Source organism: Mirounga angustirostris, unplaced genomic scaffold (genome assembly GCF_029215605.1).
Source record: "Mirounga angustirostris isolate CCGP_5_RB_7025 unplaced genomic scaffold, mMirAng1.0.hap1 SCAF_2, whole genome shotgun sequence".
Lineage (NCBI taxonomy): Eukaryota > Metazoa > Chordata > Mammalia > Carnivora > Phocidae > Mirounga > Mirounga angustirostris.
In genome coordinates this window covers 89733065-89759697 of record NW_026991710.1, presented here as the reverse complement: position 1 = coordinate 89759697, position 26633 = coordinate 89733065, and the positions used below count along the sequence as shown (strand labels likewise).

Genomic DNA, 26633 nt, shown 5'->3' with positions numbered 1-26633 from the left:
GGATGAAGATTACAGAAGATAGAATGAAATTATTTTTAAAATCTAGCATAATAAATATTTTTATTTTTATTCCAAGGACAACCTCTTAACTTTTCTAAAATAACCTTCCAAATAAAATGGAACAAGAACAATACTTTTGGGGTGCCTAGGTGGCTCAGCTGGCTAAGCATCTGCCTTTGGTTCGGGTCATGATCTCAGGGTCCTGAGATCGAGGCCCACATAGGGCTCTCTGCCCAGTGGGAAGTCTGCTTCTCACTCTCCCTCTGTACTCTCCCTCTATCTCAAATAAATAAATAAAATCTTAACAACAAAAAAAACAAAACAAAAAAAAACACACAATACTTTCCATTCTACTATTTCAAGGGTCAGCAAACTTTCTCTGTAGAGGGTCAGGTAGTAAATATTTTAAAGCTTTAAGAGCCACACATCTCTTCTGTAGCTACTCAATTCTACCACCGTGGTGCAAAAGTTGTCACAGATAATATATAAAAGAACGCACGAGGCTCTATTCCAATAAAAGTTTATTTGCAGAAATGGGCAGCAGGCCAGATCTGGTCCAAGAACCTTTTCCTCTGTTCCTTGTGGAATACCACTACAATTTTTTCCTTGCCCAAAACTTCCTCCAAGAACCAGATCCTTTCTTTGAACTTGGTTTTCTTCTCATTAAAATGTAGGAATACATTATATATTATGACCCCCAAAAGCAATTTCCATACAGCATAAGAGTCAGAAAATAATGACTTAAAAAATTGTTTCATCTGGACCCAATAAAGTCATAAAGAAACTAACAAAATGGAAGGCAGAAAAATCTGTTCTAACCAATCATATTTCTCCAGCATCTCTCCCAGTTTCCTTCTTCCTTCTGTGCCTTAATTCTAAGATTAAATTCCAGACACATGATTTTCCTATGTCCCTCTAATCTTCATTAGTGTACTGTAAGATGAAATTTCTATAAGGTTAGTCTACGAAGAACAGTTTTTCATTTTAAGTAGAAATGCTTTCCCATTTCAATTGTTTCCTTATATTTTATATTCCTAATAAAAATAAATGTAAGATACTTACTATTCTGTATTATTAGGCATTTAAAAGGTGACTCCAAAAAAGGTCATATCAGAATGGGTCACAATTACTAATAAACATAACTATTGATTAGCATTTATGTTTGTGGAGACTGTTACCAATTTCAGTTATATGTCATATCCTGAAGACTTCTTCGATCTAAGAGTTGGAACCAAAATCCCAAACCACATTTATAACATGTCATTTTTTTTTTTTTTGAGGAAAAAGCCAGCTTAGTAATACAGACTTTTAAAAAACTTAACATTTAATTTCCTGATTATAAAATTAATACCTGCAAGACTCTAAAAAATAAAAGTACAACAAAGGACAGAAAAATCACAGCTAATATCTGGATCCAGATTTAACCTCTTTAAAGATTTGTTATTTATATTTCCTTTTATCTCTATGTATACACACACATACACACACATAAAAACTGGAACCAAAATGTATGTATGTTTGATCTAAGCTTATGTGTATTTGCACCTATAATCCATTTGAATCACCAGGGATTTGTGAGAACTGATAAGAGTTTCACCATTTTAGAAATGCAATGTCTTTATACATACTTGAGCATACGGCTGGAATCCAGAATACCCTGGGCTACTGGGCGGTACTGTAGAGTTAAGTGGTGCTGTAGCATTCTGATAACCAGGCTGAAGAGCTGGATAACCATACCCAAATGGCTTAGCCATTTTTGAAGGCTGAGGAGCAGAAGGAGCTGGAGCCGGAGCAGGGTCAGGTTCAGGAGCGGGATCAGGAGCAGGACTGCTTGCTGATGAGGAAAGCATATCTAACAAAGGGAAAAACATGGTGTTAACGCTGAAAATCAAGACTCTATAAAGACTTGGCTCCTGGGCAAGCCATAATCTTTGGCATTTTCCTTTTTAAACTTTTTATTATGAGAAATTGCAAACATCCACAGAAGTAGAGAGAAAAACTTGATCTAACATTTTTTTTTTTTAAAAGATTTTATTTATTTGACGGATAGAGACATAGCGAGAGAGGGAACACAAGCAGGGGGAGTGCGAGAGGGAGAAGCAAGCTTCCCGCAGAGCAGGGAGCCCGATGTAGGGCTCGATCCCAGGACCCTGGGATCACGACCTGAGCTGAAGGCAGATGCTTAACTGACAGAGCCACCCAGGTGCCCCAATAAAATGTATTTTTTAAAGATTCTTCAACAATCATTAGTTTCTACAGACAGTATCTATTGGCTCTTGCTTTTGAAGATATGTTCCCAGACATTCTTCTGTCTATCATCTTGTGCTTATTAGGCAAGAGCTGGCTTACTGGCTTTCTGGTAACCTCCCAGATTTCTTAATAGGACAAGAGGTTCAATGTAGTGTCACACCCTGCTTATCCTTCCTTACAGTGATGGGAATGTAAGTAGAAAGGTCTCTTAACATGATAATAGCCATCAGCACAAGATATAGATAGCTGGAGTCAAACGTGGAGGTCTAAAACTTCTCCCTTTCCTTAGGAAAGGGATGATATACCATGCATACATTTCTATAGTCCTAAGTTCTGTCCTAGCACCTGACACATAGTATTTTCAATTCATTTAATCTTCTGCTATAGATAGCAGTAATTTTGGTATAGTTATAAATAGCTAGAAAACTTGTCCAAGGTCACTCAATGTCAGCACAGTTCATAATAAGATTACAATTTGTTGATGAAATGAATATGGACAGACAAAGCAAGGTTGAACTCCAAAGCCATGATCTTTTGACTACCACATTCAACATTTCACTTCAGGTTAATTTTCTTTTTGTTTTTGTTAGGTTAATTTGAAGTTCACGAAATACTATACAGTTATAGTAAATACATCTTTTTAAAAAAATTTAGTTAAAAATTTTTTTTTTTAATTTCAGTATAGTTAACATACAGTGTTATATTAGTTTCAGGTTCATAATATACTGATTCCACATGTAGTATTCACCTTTTAGTCTACGAATTCTAGAATATTTTGATAATGGTGATTGCTTTTGGAATGGTCCGCAATTTCTTACGCAAACACACATCCCTAGGAAAAAAATCCTTAACCACAAAAGAGTGAGTAGCTTATTGAAGTATTCTTGAAATATTAAAAGGGAATTCTACTAAGCTGAGAAGATGAAAGTTTTCTACTGATTCGTAGGATAGTGATAGCAAGATAGTATGTTAAGTCCAGCATACGCCAACTTCAATTAAGCTCCATCCTGGATTATTACCAAAGTGGTAAGAAATAAAGAGAAGGGCAAAATTACTTGTTCTGTTAGTCCTAAAGTTTCAAATCCCTAGAAAAAGTGAGAAAGAGAGAAGTCAGATGTGGCTGTCAGGTTATCTGTGATAAGAGACAGACTAAAAAGGAAGATCACAGTTTAAGATATTATAATGAAATGACTATGAATTCTAAAACTTCAGTTTGTATTTTTTTCTAATCCACCACTCCTATTCCTACATAATGACCAAAGTTATTTCCAGATAAGGTTAAAAGTAATGCCTCCAAGATCTACCCCCAAGTTGGTTAGTCTATTTACCTGGTGAGGCAGCCAGGAGCCATAGGGGGAGTAAAGAGTCAAAGACTATTTATATTCAGAGGCTAGCTGGAAGGAATTCAAAGACCTAAGCATGAGAACAGAAATATAAAGTTTACTTAAGAAGTTACCAGCATAAGGAAGAAGAGAAAGAGGAGAATTATTTAGTATTAAAAGTCTTTTAGAAAGAGGAAAAAGATAAAGAGCATGATAACAAAAATAAAAAAATAAATTTCCTTAGGCCTCTCAGAAATTACATTCGTAGTTGTTATATGACAATTAAAACTATTAATTTAAGGCTGAGAAATACCAGAAAATGTCCTTTTTTCTGTTAAAAATACAGCCTGCTAATTATGTATATGTTGATGTTTGGAAAAAACTGATGGTCAGTAATTTTTCAAGTAAGCATCAAATAAGCACAAAAGGAATTACCTGGGTAGCTGCCTCCTTCCAAGGCATCGTAACTGTTGGGCACTGGAGAAGCACTGCTCGTGGTAGAAGAGCTGTCAACACCTGAAAGGAAAAACGGAAATATGCACTAAGTTTAAAATGACAGTGTATCATAGAGCAGCCTCTGGCAATTTGGAAAAAGATGTTTTGCTGAACTAGGAAAATGCTTGACTCTAAACTCAAAGTGCCTGATGTTTAACGACCTTTAAAAACCATATATAAATTTCCGTTAATAAGAGTGGGGAGAATATGGAGCTGACAAGTGGAACACAATTTAATCAAATGCATGTGAAGGTGTCTTAGAGAAGAACAGGTATCAAACTTTTAAAAGTAGTAGAACACACAAATATGTTAGACTGATGGAAATGTTACCAGAGTTAACACCTCCAAGATTGCATCTACCAAATCTCAAGCTATTAAATACATTTTATCAGTACTAGGATATTTTAAGATAGTGAAATTTTAGTGACTTTTATAAGGCAGCACAGCTGTATGAAACCTTCTTAAAAGAGGAGTCTCTGGCTTGGGCTGCTACCTGGCCTGCTACTCAGCATTTCTATGCCGCAGTCAGAATGGGTAGCTAGTATCAAAAAGACAAGAAACAACAAGCTTTGGTCAGGATGTAAGAAAAGGTAACCCTCATACACTGTTGGTGAGAATGTAAACTGGTGCAGCCACAATGGAAAACAGTATGGAGGTTCCTCAAAAAATAAAAAAACAAAAAAAACCCCCACCATACAATCCAGTAATTCCACTACTGGGTATTTACCCGCCAAAACCAAAACACTAATTTGAAAAGATATATGCACCCCTATGTTCATTGCAGAATTATTTATAATAGCCAAGGTATAGAAGCAACCCAAATGTCTACTGATAGATGCATGGGTAAAGATGTTACACACACACACACACAGAGAGAGAGAGAGAGAGAGAGAGAGAGAGAGAGAGGAATATTACTCAGCCATAAAAAAGAATGACATCTTGCCATGTGCTACAACACAGATGGATCTAGAGGGTATAATGCTAGGCAAAATAAGTCAGAGAAAGATAAATACCGTATGATTTCACTTATGTGTAGAATCTAAAAAACAAAACAAATGAACAAATAAACCACAAAACAGACTCTTAACTATAGAGAACAAACTGGTGGTTGCCAGAGGGAAGGCGGGAGGGGGATGGGTAAAACAGGTGAAAGGGAATAAGAGGTACAAACTCCCAGTTATCAAATAAATCAGTCATGGAGATGAAAGTACGGCACAGGGAATATAGTTGATAATATTCTAATAACACCATATGGTAACCCATGGTGACTACACTTAGTGTGGTGAGCACTGAGTAATGTATAGAACTGTCAAATCACTATGCTGCACACCTGAATCTAACACTGTATATTAACTGTACTTCAATTATTAAAATAAAATCTTTGTTTAGTAAGTCTCCCCCCAAAATATACCAAAACTTAAATATTCATAAACAGATGAATGGATAAACAAAATATGGCCTATCTATAAAATGGGGTATTATTCAGCTATCCACAGGAATGGAGTACTGATACATGCTGCAATGTGAATGATCCTTGAAAACATGCTAAACAAAAGAAGCCAGACACAAAAGGTCACAATTATGATTCTATTTATATGAAATACCCGGAATGGGGTTAAGTCTACAGAGATAAAAAGTAGATTGGTGGTTGCTGGGGACTGAGAGGAGGAGAAAATGGTAAGTTAATGAAAATTAAGAGTTTCCTTTTGGGATGGTGAAAATGTTCAGTTCTACCTAGTTCAGTACTTTCTCAAAGTTAGAACTAGATAGAAGTGATGACTGCACAACCACCAAAATGATAGAACCAGACAGAGGTGGTGGTTGTACTATTAGATGACACTGAATTATACACTTTAAAATGGTTAATTTCATGTTACGGGAATTTCACCTCAAAACCGTATGTTAAGGCAACAAGAATGGGGAAAGAATATTCTTTTCAACAAGACAGCCACGTGAAGTAGAATAAAGTTAGACCCCTTCCTTACACCCTATAATAAAATTAACTCAAAATGGGTCACAGACCTAAATGTAAGCACTAAAAATCTGAGAATATAGGAGTAAATCTTTGTGACCGTGGACTGGCAAAGGATTCTTAAATATGACATCAAAGGCACAGCAACAAGAAGAGTACACTGGATCTTATGAAAATTAAAAGCTTTTATGCTCCAAACAATACCATCAAGAAAGAAAAGGCATGGGAGAATATATTTGCAAATTATACATCTGATAAGGGTCCAGTATGCAGAATAAAGAAAGAATTCTTATAACTCAACCATAAAAAGACAAATAACCAAATTAAAAATGGGTAAAGGACTTAAACAGACACTTCTCCAAAGAAGATAAACAAATAGCCAATAAATACATGAAACGATGCTCAACATCATTAGCCACTAAGGAAATGAGAATCACAACCACAATGAGATGCCACTTCACATCCACCAGGGTGGTTGTAACTGAAAAGACCGATAATACCAAGTTTTAGCAAGAATACAGAGAAGTTGGAAACTTCATGAGACTGTATAAGGGTGCAGTCATGTTGGAAAACGTTCTAGCGGTTTCTCAAAAGGTTAAACACAGAGTTATCTACTGACCTGGCAATTCGCTCAAAAGAAATGAAAACACACACCTCCACAAAGAGCTGTACATGAATGTTAACAGCAGCATTACTCATATGGCCAAAGAGTGGAAACAACCCAAATGTCCATCAACTTATGAATGGATAAATAAAATGTGATATATCTACACAACTGAGTATTATTCAGCAATAAAAAGAAACGAAGTATTTTTTTATAGATTTTATTTATTTATTTGAGAGAGAGACAATGAAAGAGAGAGAGAGAGAGCATGAAAGGGGGGAGGGTCAGAGGGAGAAGCAGACTCCCCACCGCCCGCCGAACAGGGAGCCCGATGTGGGACTCGATCTCGGGACTCCAGGATCATGACCTGAGCTGAAGGCAGTCACTTAACCAACCGAGCCACCCAGGCGCCCAAAAGGAACGAAGCATTGATATATGCCACAACGTGGATGAACCTTGAAAACATTATGAGAAGAGAAAGAAGCCAGTCACAAAAAAAGCCACATATTATATGACCTATTAATATGAAATGCTCAGACAAATCTAGAGGCAAAAAGTAGATTAGTGGTTGCCTAGAGCTGTGTGTATGTATGTGTGGAGGAGGGTAAGAACAGGAAGTGACTGCTAAAAGGTATGAAGTTTCTCCCTGGGGTGATAAAAGTTTTCGTATTACACAGTGATTGTTGCAGAACTTTGTTAATATGCTAAAAACCGCCAAATAGTACAATTTAAATGAGTAAATTTTACAGTATTTCAATAAAGCTATTATTTAAAAAAATACACAGCATTAACATAACATAATAAAAAGAAAAGAAAAAAAAATACATAGCATTCTCTCTGAATCTTGTGTTTCTGCTCTCGGCTCTCTCTGTCAAGTAAATAAATAAAATCTTTAAAAAAAAAGATTTTATTTGTTTATTTGATAGATACAGAGAGAGAGTGTACAAGCAAGGAGAGCAGCTGAGGAAGAGGGAGAAACAGGCTCTCCACTGAGCAGGGAGCCTGATACGGGACTCGATCCCAGGACCCTGGGATCCTGACCTGAGATGAAGGCAGACGCTGAACTGACTGAGCCACGCAGGCACCCAAGAAAAACTTTTAAATGTAAATATCAATAAATAATTATTCTTGAAAAAAAAATAAAGGTAAGACTGCTTACACATGCCAAATTATTTTAAATATTTAAAGTATTAATTTTGTAGAAATATTCTGTTTTCAGGTGCCTGGGTGGCTCAGTAGGGTGAGCATTTGACTCTTGATTTCAGCTCAGATCATAATCTCAGGGTACTGGGATCAAACCCTACGTCAGGCTCCACGCTCAGTAGAGAGTCTGCTGGAGATTCTCTCTCTTTCCCTCTTCCTCTGCCGCTCCCCCCCCCCAACTCTCTCTCTCAAATGAATAAATTAAAAAAATATATTGTTTTATTAAATAATTTGAAACCTGCTAGCTTACTTTAAAATTCACTTTAGGAAGAAAAGCACCAAAGCAAATCTCTATTTTCAACTTGTTAAAATAGCAAAACCATGATAAAAGTTTTAAATCCTGATGAACCACTGAACTAAACATCTCAAGCTCTGCTAAAACTTATTGTTTAATTCTAATTAGGTCACGACATCACTGCCAACACAAGTCAAAGTGGTATTTTTTTAAGAAGTACATTATACAAGTTAATATTTTGAACAAGTCTAAAAAAACCTTCACGATTCCCCTACCATCTTACAGAATAAAGTCTAAATACCTTTGTGGTATCATAAGGAACTTCAAAATGTGGGATCCAATTGCCCTCCTCACCTCTATTTCTCTCCTATTCCCACACCATTTTCTCTCTTTTACCTTATGATGCAATCACACTGATCTTCTAATTCTGCACCCAACATACCATCTTTTCTTGCATTTATGCTCCGCAGATATTGGTTCAGTAGCCCAGATTCTGTTCTTCCACATGGCAAATTCCTACTCATCCTTCAAATTTCAAATCCTCCATAAAACCTTTCTGATATACCCATGGAAAATCATTTCCTTTCCTACGTCAGGACATTTTCTCACCCCTTAATTAATGCACTTACCAAGATATATTGTAATCATATATGCTTCCTTATCATATTATGAGTATATGGAGGAGGCTATGCTACTATATTAATCTCTGGAAGCATGACACCAAGCAAAATACTGCTTTCTGTGTATAAGCTGGCTTTAGTCAAATGAATAGCTTAGGGACTTGCCCTCATTCTTAAACCTTAGATAGGTCCACTTTGCAGGTACTTATAAAACACATAATCTATATTACCGATTAAATACTATACATTTGCCATGGCTGGAGAAAAAAAAAGGAGAGCATTTTCAAATGTTTAGTATTTCAGTTAATTAGATTTGAGGCTAGCCTAGACATCTAATTACTACTTGAATACTATTTCTATTTGAAAGTACCTTTTGAATTCTAACTCTAGATGCTGGTACCAAATCTCCTTCCACTGTAGCCCTAATACTCTGCCCCTTCTCACTATACAGAAAGTTGGGAGTTTCCAGCTATAGCAATCATATATACATATGTATGGCATGTTTATAAGCTAAATATCAGGTAACAGGTACCGTATTTTCTTTTTAATGTAGATGAACACTGAAAACCCTCAAATACTTTTCTTGTGGCATGAATATCCTTTTATATCCTTCAGAGACCCAGGACATGTGTTCAATTTATAGAATTTTAAAAATATATTACATATCTATTGAATTCAGCTGAAAGACATTTACCTGTTAAAATAATAAAATATTACATTAATTAAAGGGAAAGATTTGAATCCTAAGGATTCTCTTTGGAGGGGTAGGGGAAAAGGGGAGATATTGGTCAAAGAGTGAATAAGATGAATAAGTCTGAGAAATCTAATATATAGCATAGTATTATAGTTAATAATACTGTATTATATACTTGAATTAAAAAAAATAAGAATTCTCTTTGGAAGTTAGACCTAAGCAGGCCAATATTGTCTTGTTATCTACAGGAGTCTACTTAACTTATTCTGTGTCAAAATACAACACTACCTTTTAAAATACCCAAGGCAAACCATAAACATATCATTATCTCTGACGTAGTACCTGGAACTGATTAATTACTATTAGCTTGTGTGAAAGTCAAACAAAAACTGACTATGACCTTAAAATTCCTTATGAAAAATCAAAAGTTTTATTCCACTAGCACTTACAAAATACAGCACCAAGCTGTCACATTCCCAGAGCCGTGTGAGAAAGCTACCCGTTGTCCCCTCACCTCTTCCCAACCTGAAAATTCCCTAGAGGAAAGGTGCTTGAGAGTCTGTATAGCAGGTAACAGAACATGACCTGACAGTGTTTTCCAGGAACAGGGCTGATAAAGTCTAAAATCTGAATTAGTCTTTGTGTTCTTTCCCCCCTTTCACATCATTTCACTTCTCAATTTTTATTTCACTGCTTATTTCCTTTCACTTCCACTTTCAAGTATTTGTCTAAAACTGATGGTCCACTCAAGCACTAACAACTGAAGGAGTGAATACCCATGACTGAATAAACTTAAAGAGAAGGATTTAAGACACAATCATACGGGAACCTGATAGCTTGCTACTTGCTCAAGCTTCCTTTAAAGGTTTGTTCTCCAACAATTCTGAGACTGTCTAACAAAATGTAAGACTGTCCCTAGTACCAACTCTATACCATAATTATAAAGAGGAATATTAATGATTTCTGAACCTGCTCATTAATATCTCATTATTTTTTCAAAAGTGGAGAACAATTCCATATAAACTAAACACACAAAAGTCCCATGAATACAGGGAAATGCTTAAAAAGTAGAGCACTCTAAATCTCTACTTTATATAAATACTTGTATGTAGTCCCTACAACAATTTAAGCCACTTTCTTTTACCTCTTTACACATGAAAAAATTACTGTAACGGAGCAGGGTTTAAAAAAATAAAATAAAATTCATTTAAAAGCTACATTTTTTCCCATTCAGAACATGTCTTTAATTTGCAATCAACAAATATATGATTTTTTTTTTAACAAACCATGAATTGAGAACAGAGGATTCTAGTAAAAATGTCCATGATATAGTCTTACTATTTTGCTGCATAATAAAAAAAGGCAGGAGGAAGACAATATGTGAGTAATACAGTAGTGATTACTGCCACATGCCCTTTAGTTCCCTCCTACTCCAGTGCTTTGTGTTCTCACTAGGAGATAGAGACTCCTTTTTTCACACCTTTGTGCAGACAAGAGAGACATCGGTTTCAATCTCCACTCTGCTACTTAGTAGTTGTGAGACCAGAGACAAATGGTACTTAGCTTGTTCAGATCACAGTCAACTCTGTAAAATGGAGCCAATTATCTCTGGTTTACAGGATTGTTGAGAAGAAAAAATTGCAGTTAAGGACATAATCTCAATGTCAATGACTGTTAATCTTTTTCATTTGCCAGACACCGTTCTAAGCTCTTTACAAAGAATACCTTCAATCCTCAAAATAACCATATGTAATTGTTACTATTACTACTCCCAATTTACAGATGAGTAAACTGAGACTCAATGAGTTTAGGAAACTTGTCACAAAGCTAGTAAGTGTCAAAGTCAGGACTTGACTCTAGAAAAACTGACATAAAAATCCATTAGTTCTTTAGTGCTGCAACTGGCACAAAGTGCTCAAATACTACCACTACTACAAGGCCTGAGAACAACCACCCATTAGTAGCAATAACCACACACTACAATCAGATCTTAGTTTCTAAAATACCCTTCTTCACTAAAGGAAAAAGGACGTCTTGGAGAAATGGCTCAGTACATCGTTGCAGCAGTATAAGATGAGCTAGGAATATCTTACCGAGACCTCAACGTGCTTAAAGATTCATGGGAACATATTCAAAAGACAGTTTGAAGAAGCTGTCACTGACTACGTCTAGGACAAGCTGCTATCGAAATAACTAATGACTGTAATGGATTATTACTGAGTGAATAAGAATCCATGAGTCAATATGAACCCAAGGAAGTCAACAAGGGAGAAGAAAAAGCTCTCCTTTACACTGAAACCTTGACCCATAAATATAGAAGGAATGTTGGAATTAGAAAATCATTAATAAATGCTAAAACTGAGTGACAGTTTAATTAAGAACAGGACATTTACATGGTATCAAAAAATCTCCCCACAAATTACTTATTAATTTCAATGGGAAAAAGTGGTAACTTTACAGTGGAGAAACTTGGCAGACACCATTTTAATCAAGTGCTCAAAGTTAACATCATCAATATGGGAACAAATCAACATCATGTGCCTTGGACAGGATGCACTAAGGACACAATATTACTTCAGTGGTAATCCTGCCAAAAACACATGATTTGAATCTAATTACAAGGACAGATCAAATAAACCCAGACTGAGGTACATTCTAAAAAACAACTTGCCTGTATTCTTTAAAAATGTCAAAGTCAAGAAAAAGAAAGAAAGGTTAAAGGATTGTCTCAGATGGAAGGAGTCTAAATAGAAATGGCAACAAAATTCAATGGATGACCTTGAATTGGATCCTGGGCCATGAAAACAGCTATAAAAGATCTTACTGAGACAACTGTTGAGATCTAACTATGGACTGTGTAGCAGATATTATTACATCAGTGTTTAATATCCTGAATACTGTATTGCATTTGTGTTACGTAAGACATTGTTCTTATTTTTTTTTTTTTTTAGAGATTTTTATTTATTTATTAGACAGAGAGAGAGAGAGAGAGAGAGAACACAAGCAGGGGGAGTGGCAGGCAGAGGGAGAAGCAGGCTCCCTGCAGAGCAGGGGGAGCCTGATGTGGGACTCGATCCCAGGACCCTGGGATCATGACCTGAGCCGAAGGCAGTCGCTTAACCAACTGAGCCACCCAGGCGCCTGACATTGTTCTTATAATGAAGAAATACATACTAAAGTACAGAGGGGTAAAAGTACATGATAACTTCAACCTACTTTCAAATGATGCAGGAAAAAAATGTATAATAATAAAGCAAGTGGGGCAAAAATGGTTTATATAAGTGTACATGCGAATTTCTTTTACTCTTCTTACAAGTTTTCTGTAAGACTGAAATTATATAAAATTTAAAAATTACAAAAAAATCCAGAAAGATAGATGGGTATCTACCTACTTAAAGAAAAAAAATTACTCCCCATCTATAACCCTCTATTTTTACCCCTCCTCTAATTGTGCACAAGGATCTGAATATTTCAAAAATGTGTAAGAAATAAACTTGTGTTTAAACATATTGTTTATAGAGCAAATCCTTCTACTCAGTAATAAAGATGACCAAAGGAGAATCATGGTCATATATAACTTGAAAGGTCAGCACTTATTGTTGTCTTAAACTATTAAAATTAATGAAGGAACTGAACTACTTAGTGTTCTACCCAGCAAAGCCAGAAAAAGATATTAAACAGGCTTCAACATATAATCATATACACAACTTCTTCACTAGCAAGATGTGAACTACTACTTCAAGCAGGATAGTAACTACAAATTTGGGGCCTTTTAAATATATGACAAGGGCCAAAAAGGACCTAAAAGAAACATTGTCAATTTCTCTTTCACTATTATAAAATCCATATGGTTTATTTTGATTAAAGTGGCATGCAGAGCAGAAAATAAAACATTATGCCTAAAAGGTGCTAAAGCAATCATAGGCCAAAAGCTTCAGTTAGGGCTCATTCTTTGATATGTGACATGAGAGGAAATGCATTTCTGAAAGAAGAAAGCACTCTACCATCATGAAAGATGTGTTGTTACTTACAAAATGGTAAAAGATGTCCAAAGGAGGAAAAATAAAACAAACAAGCAAAACACCTCATTTCAAGCGACCCAACCTTCTATAACCCAAACCAAGCAAGTTCATGGAGCTAAATCTGCAGATACTTTTTTTTTTTTTTAAAGGCTAACAGACTGTGGACATAAAAAGAAAACTTGAGTAGGAAAAGATCAAGAACTGGCGTAAAGCTAAAGCAGACCTGCTTCCTCATCCTCCTCCTCCTCTTCCTCATCATCGGAAGTTGATGACAAGGGAGTTGGTGCGGAGCTAGCTTGATTATTAACATAGTCACCATACTGCATGCCTGTAAAGTGGAAAGCACAAACACAAGAGTCAAACCAACAGGAAAGATGAGAAATAAAATTCTGACATTGCATTAAAAGTGAGAAAGAACTCTGACATTCTAAAGAACATCCCAGCATGCATTTTAATGTTAGCAAATTTATTATCAAAACTGGAACCGTTAGAAAATTTCTGCAAAGCAGTTTAGTAAAAGCAGCTTTTACATGAACTGGTTTAAGTGTGAAAAAGTACCACGTATTACACTGATAATATTCAGGAAACTGCAATGATACTGTGAAAATTTTACTGAGCTCTATACATGTTTACCTTCTTTGACCTTAGGGCCCTTGTGGTATACTTCCTTTGGGACTATGCATTCTTGCTGAGCAGTGATCATTTCTACTGAAATGAATTTATACCACATTCAACACACATCAAATACTTGATACCTTCCTTCTGCTAATGCCACTTTGATGGTAACTCAGTTCTCATAACGGAAAAAGAATGACAGTTAAAGAAAAGAACTGTATTCAGAATAGTTCTCTGCTCACAGACGCTCAAAAAAAAAAAAAAAAAAGAGCTTATTAACTGTGGTCCTACAAGTGTGACAATTACAAAACAGTGAATTTTCTGAGATGGCCAATCATCCCAGCCTATTGCATACACGTCAGTCTGAAGCAGGTGGATGAGACTGGTCTTCTGTGTAAGACACAACGAGAAGGAAGATTGTGTGGAAAAGGTACAGCTGTACTATGTAACACTTCTTCAAAAAAAAAAAGTGGGTATTTTTATTATTTAATAATTCTGGTAAAATTAGGCTAAAAATTAACATTCACAAAATCTTATGAAGGAAGATAATCCCAATTAAAAATAAGAATATAAAAATGAATAAATATCCTTATAAAGAAAATCTTATAATTCAACTTGAAAAAAAAGATAAAAGAAAAAACACAGAAACACAGTGTGGATTTTTAAGGACATTTCACAATATCGGAAGCACAATAAAGCCCTGCCTCACCAAAATCACATGGTAGTCCTCTGATGCTTTCTTTCTTTTTTTCTTTCAGGTGACCTTTTAAAATTAGCATGTTATGTTAATAAACATAACTCATGTCTATCATAGGAAAAACACTATTAAAGAGAAAAATTTGAGCTCAGAAGAGAGCAAAGGTTAAACTGTCGATGAGTGAAGCTTTGATCTTCTCACTAGGACCAAATAAGTCACAGAAAAATCTGCTGGCTTTGCTGAGACATCTTTTACATATAAAATAAAATAGGGGCGGCGCCTGGGTGGCTCGGTTGGTTAAGCGTCTGACTTCAGCTCAGCTTATGATCTGGGGGTCCTAGGATCAAGCCCCCTGGTGGCTCTGTGCTCAGCGGGGGGCCTGCTTCTTCCCCTCCCTCTGACCTCCCCACCCTCCCTTGCTCATGCTTGCTCTCTCTCTCTCTCTCATAAATAAAATCTTTCAAAAATATATATAGGTAAAATAGTAGTTATCACAAACTCATCTGAGAAAGTAAAAATCAATGTGAACTAAAATAAATTCAGGCAATACAAGAAATCAATTTAATACTCTGAAAGACCAAATTCGGAGTGGCATGTTCCTCTAACAAAAGCCTATTTAAAATGAAAATTTGACTAATAGACCTTGCGTTAAATATACTAAACAGTTTGCAATTAAACACAAGTTAACTGTAAAAAAATTTTATTTTTTTATTTGACAGAGAGAGAGCACAAGCAGGGGGAGTGGCAGACAGAGGGAGAAGCAGGCTCCCCGCTGAGCAAGGAGCCCATAGTGGGACTCAATCCCAGGACCCCAGGATCATGACCCGAGCCGAAGGCAGATGCTTAACAACTGAGCCATCCAGGCACCCCTGTAAAAAGATTTTAGAAGTAAACAAATTCTTCAATTTAAGAACCTCTTTAAAATTAAGTACTTTCTCAAAATGCAATTAGCATTGCACTTTAAAAAGCACAAGTGTTTGTACACATTAAGAAGAAATGAGAAAGAAGAAACTCCATTTACTGCGCTAAGAAGGGCCACTAAGCAGGAAAAAAATCAGAAGAGAATCCATTCTTTTCATGACTGAATCAACATTCAGGCTGATGACTCTGTAACTAATCAAAGGAGGCAAAGAACAGCACAAACCTATATGTATGATAAAATATTTTCCTCTCTTTCTCCACATTTACTAATTAAAAACAGATTCACTTATTATTGGAAAAATATCCAATGCTTAATTGGAAACAAATGAGATGGCTACACAATGATTAAAAAAAAAATCTAAAGAGCAACTACTTAATGCACTGGAACAAACCTATGAATAAAATAGAGTAATATTATTATATCATTTTATGTTATACTATGGATGTCAATGTACTACATTAACAGAATGTCACACAGCATACTCAAATTTTTACTTTCCTGAAAAAAGATGCAATCCTTTTTGAGAAGTGCTAAAGATAAAAGTGTCAAGATTTAAGCCCTTCCTCAACTGTGACTCTTACTATACTCAGAATTTAGCCTTCCTTTACTTGTCCAAATAAACTTTGTTTGAAGCTTGAGAATATTAATGGCACAAGAATATGACTGACATTTTTATTGGTGACTCCAGGATAACAATCAATCCTTATTTAAACGCCCTGCTTTAGGCTGGGTACACTACATACAAACTGCAACAAATGGGGAGTTACAGCCAAAAAGGAGTTGAAAGCCAAGTCATCTACTCTAGGGTATGTAAACGGTTATGCAAACTTCCTGAGTGCCTTTATTTAGACCTTCTTTAGGAGCCAGAACCTATGTATGAGATACTCAGATTGCATATATGAGGTGGCAGAATACGCATCTTCTAGAGCTTGGCCTGAAAGCCACTGTAGAAATGTACACGGAGTACCTCCCACCCCACCCACTACCACCACCACCAAATGGGGTGGCAATGCTGAATCCTAACTTACTCTGTTTTAATCAGAGCTTTTCAGTGTGAATCTAGTAAATCAAGAAGCAAGACACACTTCATAGATAGAACCCAACATGATGAAGAGCTTTGTTATCAACTGGGCCCCAGTATTTTAAAAAGGACCTTCGGTTTAAACTACCTCTCATATTAAAGTACCTTCAGGCAAAACTCAAAAGGAGACCATATTCTTGGAGCTGCTTAATAAAAGGCATCTTCACTGTTCCCTGGATACAGCTATACTGGGAATAAATAAAACTAGTCTGAAGAGAACAAATCCCTTGTGGAAGTTCGCTTTTTTTAAATTTAAGAGTTCAAACTTCTGAGTGTTATCTTTTCTAAGCTGGTCTTCAAACTAGGTACACATACTATAAGACTTTCCATTGTCTTTGCAAAATAATGGTTTTAAGGGAATCAATTTTCCATAGTACTCTCTTTCTAAAACTTACCCACCTAAGAAAATGCCTATGTTAACAACAGCCATTCTCTCACTTTACAAAGAAAACACATACCCTTAACTCATCCTAAATCTTACCATAATACATAGCCCTGAGATATAAAAATATCTCTGGCACTAAAGGGAAAACTTCCTTCTTCCTTAAATGATTAATCAAGGCACCCTATATCTATCGACTTTCTTTTACCTTGCCATTCATGTTTCAGTTAAGACCAAATATGTTAGAAATAGCGTTGGTGCTCACTGGAATATTCTTTTTTTTTTAAGATTTTTTAAAATTTATTTGACAGAGAGACACAGTGAGAGAGGGAACACAAGCAGAGGGAGTGGGATAGGGAGAAGCTGGCTCTCCGCTGAGCAGGGAGCCCAACGTGGGGCTTGATCCCAGGACCCTGGGATCATGACCTGAGCCGAAGGCAGACACTTAACGACTGAGCCACCCAGGCGCCCCTCACTGTATTATTATTAATTCAGAAATACTGAAAAGTAGACTGGTGGGAGTCATGATGAATTTATTTAATAATTCTGTATACACACAGCTCAAAACTATTACTGTCAGAGAACCCACTGCTTTTGAAAGAGTCCCATGAGAACAAAGCAGAAACAGTAAGAAAGACTGACTAGACAAGCAGCAGGACGCTGTGAATAAAGATGGGGACTCTGGGTTCAATTCTAGGTTCTATCACTTACCAGCTATGTTTCCCTGGGCAACTTACTGACCTCTCTAGTTTTCATTTACATCATCTGTAAAAAGGGGTAGTAACTACCTCAAATGGTTGTTGTGAGGATTAAACGAATTAATATATTTCAAAGCTTAAAATGTTGCCTGCAGGCGCCTGGGTGGCTCAGTTGGTTAAGCGTCTGCCTTCGGCTCAGGTCATGATCCTGGAGTCCTGGGATCGATCCCGGCATCGGGCTCCCTGCTCGGCGGGGAGTCTGCTTCTCCCTCCGACCCTCCCCACTCTCATGCTCTCTCTCTCTCTAGTAAATAAATAAAATCTTAAAAAAAAAGAAAGTTGCCTGAAATATACTAAATACTATATAATTAGCTATTATTATTATTGAACTTTAAAAATGTGTTTTTGTGTATATTTAATTAAAAACACTTATTTTCAGCTATTCTTAATTCTTAACCCTATAGGGGATAGGGCAAGTAATTAAAAAAAGAACCTTCCACCAATCTGAGTAGTGTTCTTAGCAATGTAAATTCTTTTAAAAACAAGCAGAATGTTTTCTAGGATGACCAATTTTTTTCAAGATACACTGGATAAAACTCATAGATAAAAATTGTACATAATTTCTTTCAGAGTCAATATGAGATATTCAATAAAGCATTGTACAACCTATTTTACCATAAAATACTTATAATGTTTATAATCATTTCTCACCTCCTTTTATTTTATACAATATTTAATTTTTTCTGCCTCCTTTTAACAACACAAAAATATTCACTAACAGGGGAACCTATTATCACTTAGTGGTATATGTTTTTCTTTATTACACTTACATTACATCATGACTCCCACCAGTCTACTTTTCAGTATTTCTGAATTAATAATATTACAGTGAGGGGCGCCTGGGTGGCTCAGTCGTTAAGTGTAATTAATTATTATTAATTACATGGGAACATTTTAATGATGTCTGATGAAATTAAGTTATTTCTGATTTTTATACTTGATTCCTATTTAAATATTTTTAAAAAAGTCAAATATCAGAGTTTGATACACACAATGCATATATTTACCACTGGAATACAATGCTTTTCAAAATAATCCTCACTTCATAAATAGCGTAATATTAGGTACATGTTGGGCGCCTGGGTGGCTCAGTTGGTTAAGCGACTGCCTTCGGCTCAGGTCATGGTCCTGGAGTCCCTGGATCGAGTCCCACATCAGGCTCCCTGCTCGGCAGGGAGCCTGCTTCTCCCTCTGACCCTCCCCCCTCTCATGTGCTCTCTCTCTCTCATTCTCTCTGTCTCAAATAAATAAATAAAATCTTTTTAAAAAAAATATTAGGTACATGTTGCACTGCTTTATTTCAAATTTGGTAACGAAAACCAGCATACTGACTCACTGTCTAGTTTTTATAACCTACTATAATAAAGGATAAATTAATCACATTAGATCTTTGACATTTAAATTTGACTGCTTTTAGTAATTTGGCTTAGAAAATATATGCTATAATTTATTTCTCAGTGGAGCTTATGATACTCTGTTGAAACTCTAGGAACACATTTCCTTAAATTAAACAAATGAAATTAGATTTTCTGACAAAGAATAAAATTTTTCTCACTGGTTTGAAAATGAAGACTGCCTTTGCCAATTAGGTTACATGAGATACCACACATAAAACAAATGACCTCCATCACAGCTTGGAATCTTTGATAAAAATACATTTAAAGGATATGATACTGTACTGGCAATGGTACAATGAAATTCACAATATTTTGAATAATTGGTGATTCAGTTAAACAAGTATTAGGTTTGGAGGCAGAAGATCTGTACTGATCTTGGCAACCTGCCTAGGGAGGTTGTGTCTTTCGGTAAGACACCTAACCCCTCTAAACTTCCATTTCTTCTTCTATAAAAGGAAGATGAAATATGATATGCTTGCTTCACCTGATGATCAAGTGATAAAAGTTAAAGGTACTTTAAAATTGTAAACTGCTACATGAAAGTAATAATGCTACTATCTGGAAAATAACATCGAACAAACAATAAAAATTTCTGACATGTAACTCAGGTTAAACACATTAAAAAACTCCAAAGAACAATACTGCTTTAATAAAAACCTTTTAATACCATTCCTGTCTACTTTACTTGAACAAAGTTTCTTAACAATTGTATGTGTGAAAATAAAAACTATGAATGAAATTTACCTAAAGTTTATCTTATTCTAGTAATGAGTCATGTACAACTCAGGTACACAAAGCTATGGTGGGGATGGGGGAGAGCCATTCATCTCACTGAAAGATATATTTCCAGTCAAAATGTACTTTCCATAAAAAATATGCAAATTCACAATTTTTACATGTTGTTTTGACCAACTATATGCTAACAATAATTGTACTGACAGTTTAAGCCAGAAGAAAAAATGCTAACGCTTAGACACTAATGGTCATAGACAATAAAGCAAAATGTAAAATTTCACTTTATATAATATTACTATGGCAGAGAAGTATGATAGAATGATAAAAGAGTTTCTAGCTTAAGAATATATTATACTGGGGCGCCTGGGTGGCTCAGTCGTTAAGCGCCTGCCTTCGGCTCAGGTCATGATTCCAGGGTCCTGGGATCGAGCCCCGCATTGGGCTCCCTGCTCAGCGGGAGGCTGCTTCTCCCTCTCCCACTCCCCCTGCTTGTGTTCCCTCTCTCGCTGGGTCTCTCCCTGTCAAATAAATAAATAAAATCTTTAAAAAAAAAAAAAAGGAATATATTATATTACTATATTCAGGGGAAACAGTATGACATTAAGGAGAAAAATGTTAAAGAAAGGCTCATTTGGGCCTTTTTTAAAAGGACAATGGTAGGTTCATTCTAGTGGATACAAAGAATAATATAACGTCTTTATTTTAAAGTCAACATATGCATGATGTTGAAAAGTTACATAGCTTCAACTATTTAGACTTCTGGTGAAAAATTTTAGATGTCAATCTAAAAAACGTTCAAGTAGTTTACAGAGTTTACCCAAAAACTTTTTAGGATATGTAAGCAAAACTTTGCAGCCTCCTGTCTTAAGACCAGTGTAAGAATGCTAGGTCCTTCTGAGAATAACTATGAAAGGGTATCTTTGAAGCTGGGAGAAAAATATTAATCTCTTTTCAGCATTAGTATTTTAGCAGTCATATCAGAACCACAGCAGAGCTTATGCAGCTCACACACCACCAACTACTACAGGCGCCCCTCACACAAACCACAATTCACACAACATACACGGTAGCCCTACCTCACACAATTAGGTTGTACATCCAGATCCATCCAAAGGTAAAAAGGCCACTAAGATAAACCAATCTCTTACTTAAGAAAAAGGAACAATAAAAGCTACCATTCAAATGTTTCTAGTATTCTCTTTTCTGTTACTTATTCAAGGAGCTTCTCTTAGGTACATCGAAAGTTTGTTAACAGCCAACTAAACAATTCAGCCTCATTTTATAGAAAGATAAAAAGGTTTGAGTTAAAAATCTTTCACTCTGCTACTTGGGCAGAGTAATTTACAATCTTGGGGGAAAATACCTAATCTTTGTGCATCTCACTTTTCTCATCTGTAAAACAGGGCTAATATTATAGGATTGCAATGCGGGTTAAATGAGATAATAAATATAAAGTATCTGGCACGTTGTAAATGCCCAATAAATGGTAGCTCCTCTTTTCAAATCTATCTTTTTAAATCTATCTTATTAGTAAGAAAAAAAAAGGAAACATGGTTATTTTGTGGGAATGTGGTTTGCAAAAAGACAAAGTAAAACGGTAAGATGGTACTTAAAGTAAAATGGTAAAAAAAAAGAAAATACAATAGGAAAAAGATATTAGGAGGGGCAATGTGAAGGGTCAAACGAGCATAATATTTAAGAAATGGAAGGCAGGGGCGCCTGGGTGGCTCAGTTGGTTAAGCGACTGCCTTCGGCTCAGGTCATGATCCTGGAGTCCCGGGATCGAGTCCCGCATCGGGCTCCCTGCTCGGCGGGGAGTCTGCTTCTCCCTCTGACCCTCCTCCCTCTCATGCTCTCTGTCTTTCATTCTCTCTCTCTCTCTCAAATAAATAAATAAAAAATCTTTAAAAAAAAAAAAAAAAAAAAAAAAAAAAGAAATGGAAGGCAGTCATTAATGTAGAGGAAAGATACTCATTTAGTTATGGGTTCAACCTGCCCTTAAGTTTTTTCCACTCATGATAAGCAAAATTCTCCTACCAGTCCTTCATTTTAAAAGCAAATGCTTATAAAAAACTAGATTTTATTCCTAATATACCCACTGGCTTGTTGGGAATCCATGGACACTCCATGGTGCTGCAGTTGGTTTTCCTATAAAGCCAAATAAGAAAATTTATAATGTATAATCTGATCAAATGATAGAAAGTACTCCTGACCACATACTCAACAGATAATAAGTAGTGAGATCAACCTAAAATGCTTTTTCTGAGTTTCAGAACATAAGAGAGAGAGAAAGAGAATTCTTCATATTCAAGGTGAGAAGCTGTCGTTACATAGTTAAGTATAGTCCCTATGATATTACTAATGGTTGCTCTGGAAATACAAACTTCCTAATAACATCTCAGTTACCTCTCATGACATGAAAAATACAGTATTTCAACTGGAAACACCAACAGATTCGGAATTTTAGCCAGGAAAAAAAAAAACCAAAATACTGCCAAAATAAAAGGCAAAGTTGGGAAAGAGGGTCAAAACAACACATTTTAGTTACCTGTCACTTATTTAACACATGAAAAATATTAAACAAGCAAATGAATAAACTGCATTGTTTGTGCATGCTGCAAAGGTATGGCTTACAGTTTCATTTTCACCCTTCTCATTCCCAAAACTGGGTCAAAAGTTACTTTCATTAATAATAACAAGTAGAGAAATCATCAAATAGGATATGGAGATTCATTAAATAAGAAAATCTTGGATGCTTTATCCTAAAACTATAATAACCTTTAAAAAATAGGAAACAAATGTTCCATGGGAGAGGGATGGATTGGCCAATCATAATACACTGAAACAATAAACTATTAGCCATGAAAATGACTATGTGGATATATGAAGAACTGTGTATAATTTAATAAATCTAACCACAATATACAAAATGGTATGTAAGCTATGACTGCAATTATGTAAAAAATAATCATAAACAGACTGGAAGTTAATATATAAAAAGGAAATAGTGTTTGAATTGAGATTATAAATTACATTTCTTATTTTCTAAAAATTACGATTATACAGTTTGACTTTTTAAAAATCAGCTATTTGAGGGGCACGTAGATGGCTCAGTCAGAAGAACATGTGACTCTTGATCTGACGGGCATGAGTTCGAGCCCCACATCGGGTATAGAGATTATAAATAAATAAACTTTAAAATTAAAATTTTAAATACCTTTCTGTTGTAACAGCTCTGATGGCTGTGTAACTGAGGCTACCGGCTCAATTGGGCGATTTGCAGCTGCAGGTGTTCGTGTTGATGAGGCTCCTGATAAAACAGTGGATACGACTGGGCTGGACTTGAGAGGCTGAACATTTTGCATAACAGGACGAGATAAAGAATCTGCAACTGAAGACAAAAAACTATTTCATCCACAGCAATCAACTTGAAAATATTAAAATACCAACAAAATATGGTTTATCTGAAGTTCTTGTAGAAACATCAGTAGTATCACATTTATCTAGTATTATATAGAGAAAATAAGAAGGTCCAAAGAAATGATTTCCAGATAAACTGAAAACTTACCAAATGTTTTAATAATCTTTAACAGCAACTTTCCTAAAACATGTCATAAGCCTCCTTACCTTTTTAAACAAAATGAACCCCAATTTTTCTCTACTAATGATCGCTACTATTAATTCATTATTGTACTACATAATGGTACCTAAGATGAACAGAGGTTCTCTGCTTCTGCAGTAATGTAGTCCATGAATTCCACAAATACTACTAGTATCAGCTCAGATCCCCTTTTGTATTATAAACTGTCACATCTTATTTACTGCTACTAATCAGAGGCTGTATTTCAAATGGAACTAAGTAAGGATTCAATGGTAAGACTAGGTTGGACGTCTGAAATAAATAAAGCACAGGTGATTCATAGTGGGCCTTTGTGATAGCTCAAACTGACCAATCTAGAGTATAATCTTCAGCCAACCAAGAGCTCACTGAAAAACCCATGGCAACAGCCTAAGCGTCCACTGATGGATGAATGAATAAAAAACACACAGGAATATTATTCAACCATAAAAAAGGAAATCCTGTCACTTGCAACAAAATGGATGGACCTTGAGGATACTGTGCTAAGTAAAATAAGTCAGAGAAAGACAAATAGTACACGATCTCACTTATATGTAGGAAAAGTTTAACTGACAGAAACAGAGTGGAATGTGGAATGGTAGTTTCCAGGGCCTGGCATTGGCGGGGGGGGGGGGGGGGAGGAGATGAAAATAGGGAGATGTTGGTCAAAGGGTATAAACTATTAATTTTTTTTTATTGAAGTATACTCACTGGCATATAATATTAGTTTCAGTTGTACAACATAGTGATTTGACAATTATATAATGCTCACCACAATAAACATACCATCTGTCAACATAAATTTTCAGGTGTTTTTTTAACAGATTTTATTTATTTATTTATTTGAGAGAGAGAGAAAGAGTGAGAGAGAGTGCACAAGAAGGGGAAGGGTCAGAGGAAGAAGCAGACTCCCCGCTGAGGAGGGAGCTGGAGACATGGGGTTCGATCCTGGAAATCCTGGACCTCCAGGATCAAGACCTGAGCCAAAGGCAGTTGCTTAACTGACTGAGCCACGGAGGCATCCCTATAAGTTTTCAGTTTTAAGATGAGTAAGTTCTGGGGATCTAATGTACAGCATGGTGACTATTGTTAACAATACTGTTTTATAAACTTGAAAGCTGCTAAGACAGTAAATCTTAAATGTTCTCACCACACACACAGAAAAGGTAATTATGTGAGATGATGGATATATTAACTAACCCTACTGTGGTAATCATTTTCTAATACATATGTGTGTCATATATCAATCATCACATTGTATCTCTTCAACTTACACAACATAGTTTGTCAATTATATCTCAAAGGGGGAAAAAAAAACCTATGGTGGGGAGCCTGGGTGGCTCAGTCGTTAAGCGTCTGCCTTCAGCTCGGGCCATGATCCCGGGGTCCTGGCATCAAGCCCTGCCTCGGGTTCTCTGCTCAGCGGGAAGCCTGCTTCTCCCTCTCCCACTCCTCCTACTGTGTTCCCTCTCTCGCTGTGTCTCTGTCAAATAAATTAAAAAAAAAATCTTTAAAACAAAAAACCTATGGCAAAAAACTAGTGAGCAGTGAAAATATACTGAACATATGCATATATGAATGTGCATACATGTATGTATGTTTAAACACGCATGATGTGTGTGTGCATATATAGAGAGACAAACTTAGAAGTGCTAAGACTAAATAAAACAAATGTAGGAATGTGGTGACAGAACAAAACATGTTATATGTTGGGGCGCCTGGCTGGCTCAATCGGAAGAGCATGCTACTCTTGATCTCAGCGTTGTGAGTTCAAGCCCCACACTGGGTTACTTAAAATAAATAAATAAAAATTAAGAAAAAAACATGTTATACGTCCCACTGTGTACAAATGATATAAATATAGGGAATGGGAAAGAAGGTGGAAGGAGTCTAAATGTGCTATTCATCGTTTTTAGGGAGGACAAACATCATTGTGGGAAACTGAAAACATGGTCACAGTAGTTTGCAATTCTTCTCATTAAGAAGTGGAGTCTATTTTCCCTCCCCCTGAATTAGGGCTAACCTTGTGATTGGCTTTAATCAACAGAATGTGGCAGAGGTAATGGTATGCACATCCCAGAACTCAAATCTTAGGACATCTTGTAGCTATGCCCTTCTGCTCTTGAAATGCTGTCCTGAGACTACCATGTAAGGAAGTTAGTTAAGTGTCAAAAAACCTAGGTACCCCAGTAAACTATCTGCACCAACTGCTGGACACCTAAGTGAAGTTCTAGGATCTTCCAACCCAGCCAAGTCTCCAGCTAAATGAAGACACATGGGTGAGTCCAGGAAAAACCATCAGAGGAACTGTCCAACCAACCCACAGAACTCTGAAAAATAGTAAATCATTTTTGTTTTAAACCAGAATTAGATAACTGATAGAATCATTAAAATATAACAGAGTGATAAGTATATTTAACAGTACAAAGTGAAACTAAGAAAGGTAAAATCATCTAATACTGGGTGATGGAGAAAACGGAAAGGTGGTTGAAGACAGAGTAAAGATGGGTGAGGTAAAGACCAAACCTGCCATCAAAGATAACTTTAAAAACTATTTTTTAAAAGATTTTATTTATTTGAGAGCGAGCACAAGTGGGGGGAGGGGCAGAGAGAGAAGCAGACTCCCCACTGAGCAGGGAGCTGGATGCGGGACTGCATCCTGGGACTCCAGGATCATGACTTGAGCCGAAGGCAGTCACTTAACCGACTGAGCCACCCAGGCTCCCTGAAAACTATTTTTAAAAATACTTTCCTAAAATCATCAAAGACCTAACACGCTATTAATGAATTCCTGGGCCAAAATCTGTACAAAATTGACTCAGAGAAATAGCCAACACTCAAAGCTGCTTTCACTTTCTGCTGCAAAGCTGATCTGCTGTTTTCTGTGGCCCTGCAGGGCATGGGAAACAGAAGACACATGCCAGGGCATACTGGATGGGGTACCTGATACGGTACCCCGTACTTCCACTTTGAAGAGAGTGCTCTGAAGGGTTATAACCTCAGGATAAGG

At 36.2% G+C, this 26633-nt stretch overlaps 1 protein-coding gene across 5 annotated transcripts in view; it reads right to left on the bottom strand.

Moving 5' to 3' along the window:
• Positions 1–26633, bottom strand: part of SEC24B (SEC24 homolog B, COPII coat complex component) — an 88285-nt gene that overhangs the window by 34024 nt on the left and 27628 nt on the right. For 3 of the 5 annotated variants that reach the window (XM_064584950.1, XM_045880607.3, XM_045880608.3), the window contains exons 3-6: positions 23222–23395; positions 13641–13745; positions 4008–4088; positions 1629–1852 (exon numbers count right to left, since the gene is read on the bottom strand). In XM_064584950.1, the coding sequence (XP_064441020.1) occupies positions 1629–1852; positions 4008–4088; positions 13641–13745; positions 23222–23395 (584 nt within the window). The remainder of the gene's footprint in view (positions 1–1628; positions 1853–4007; positions 4089–13640; positions 13746–23221; positions 23396–26633) is intronic. The other 2 variants (XM_045880610.3, XM_045880611.3) reach the window with 1 other exon arrangement.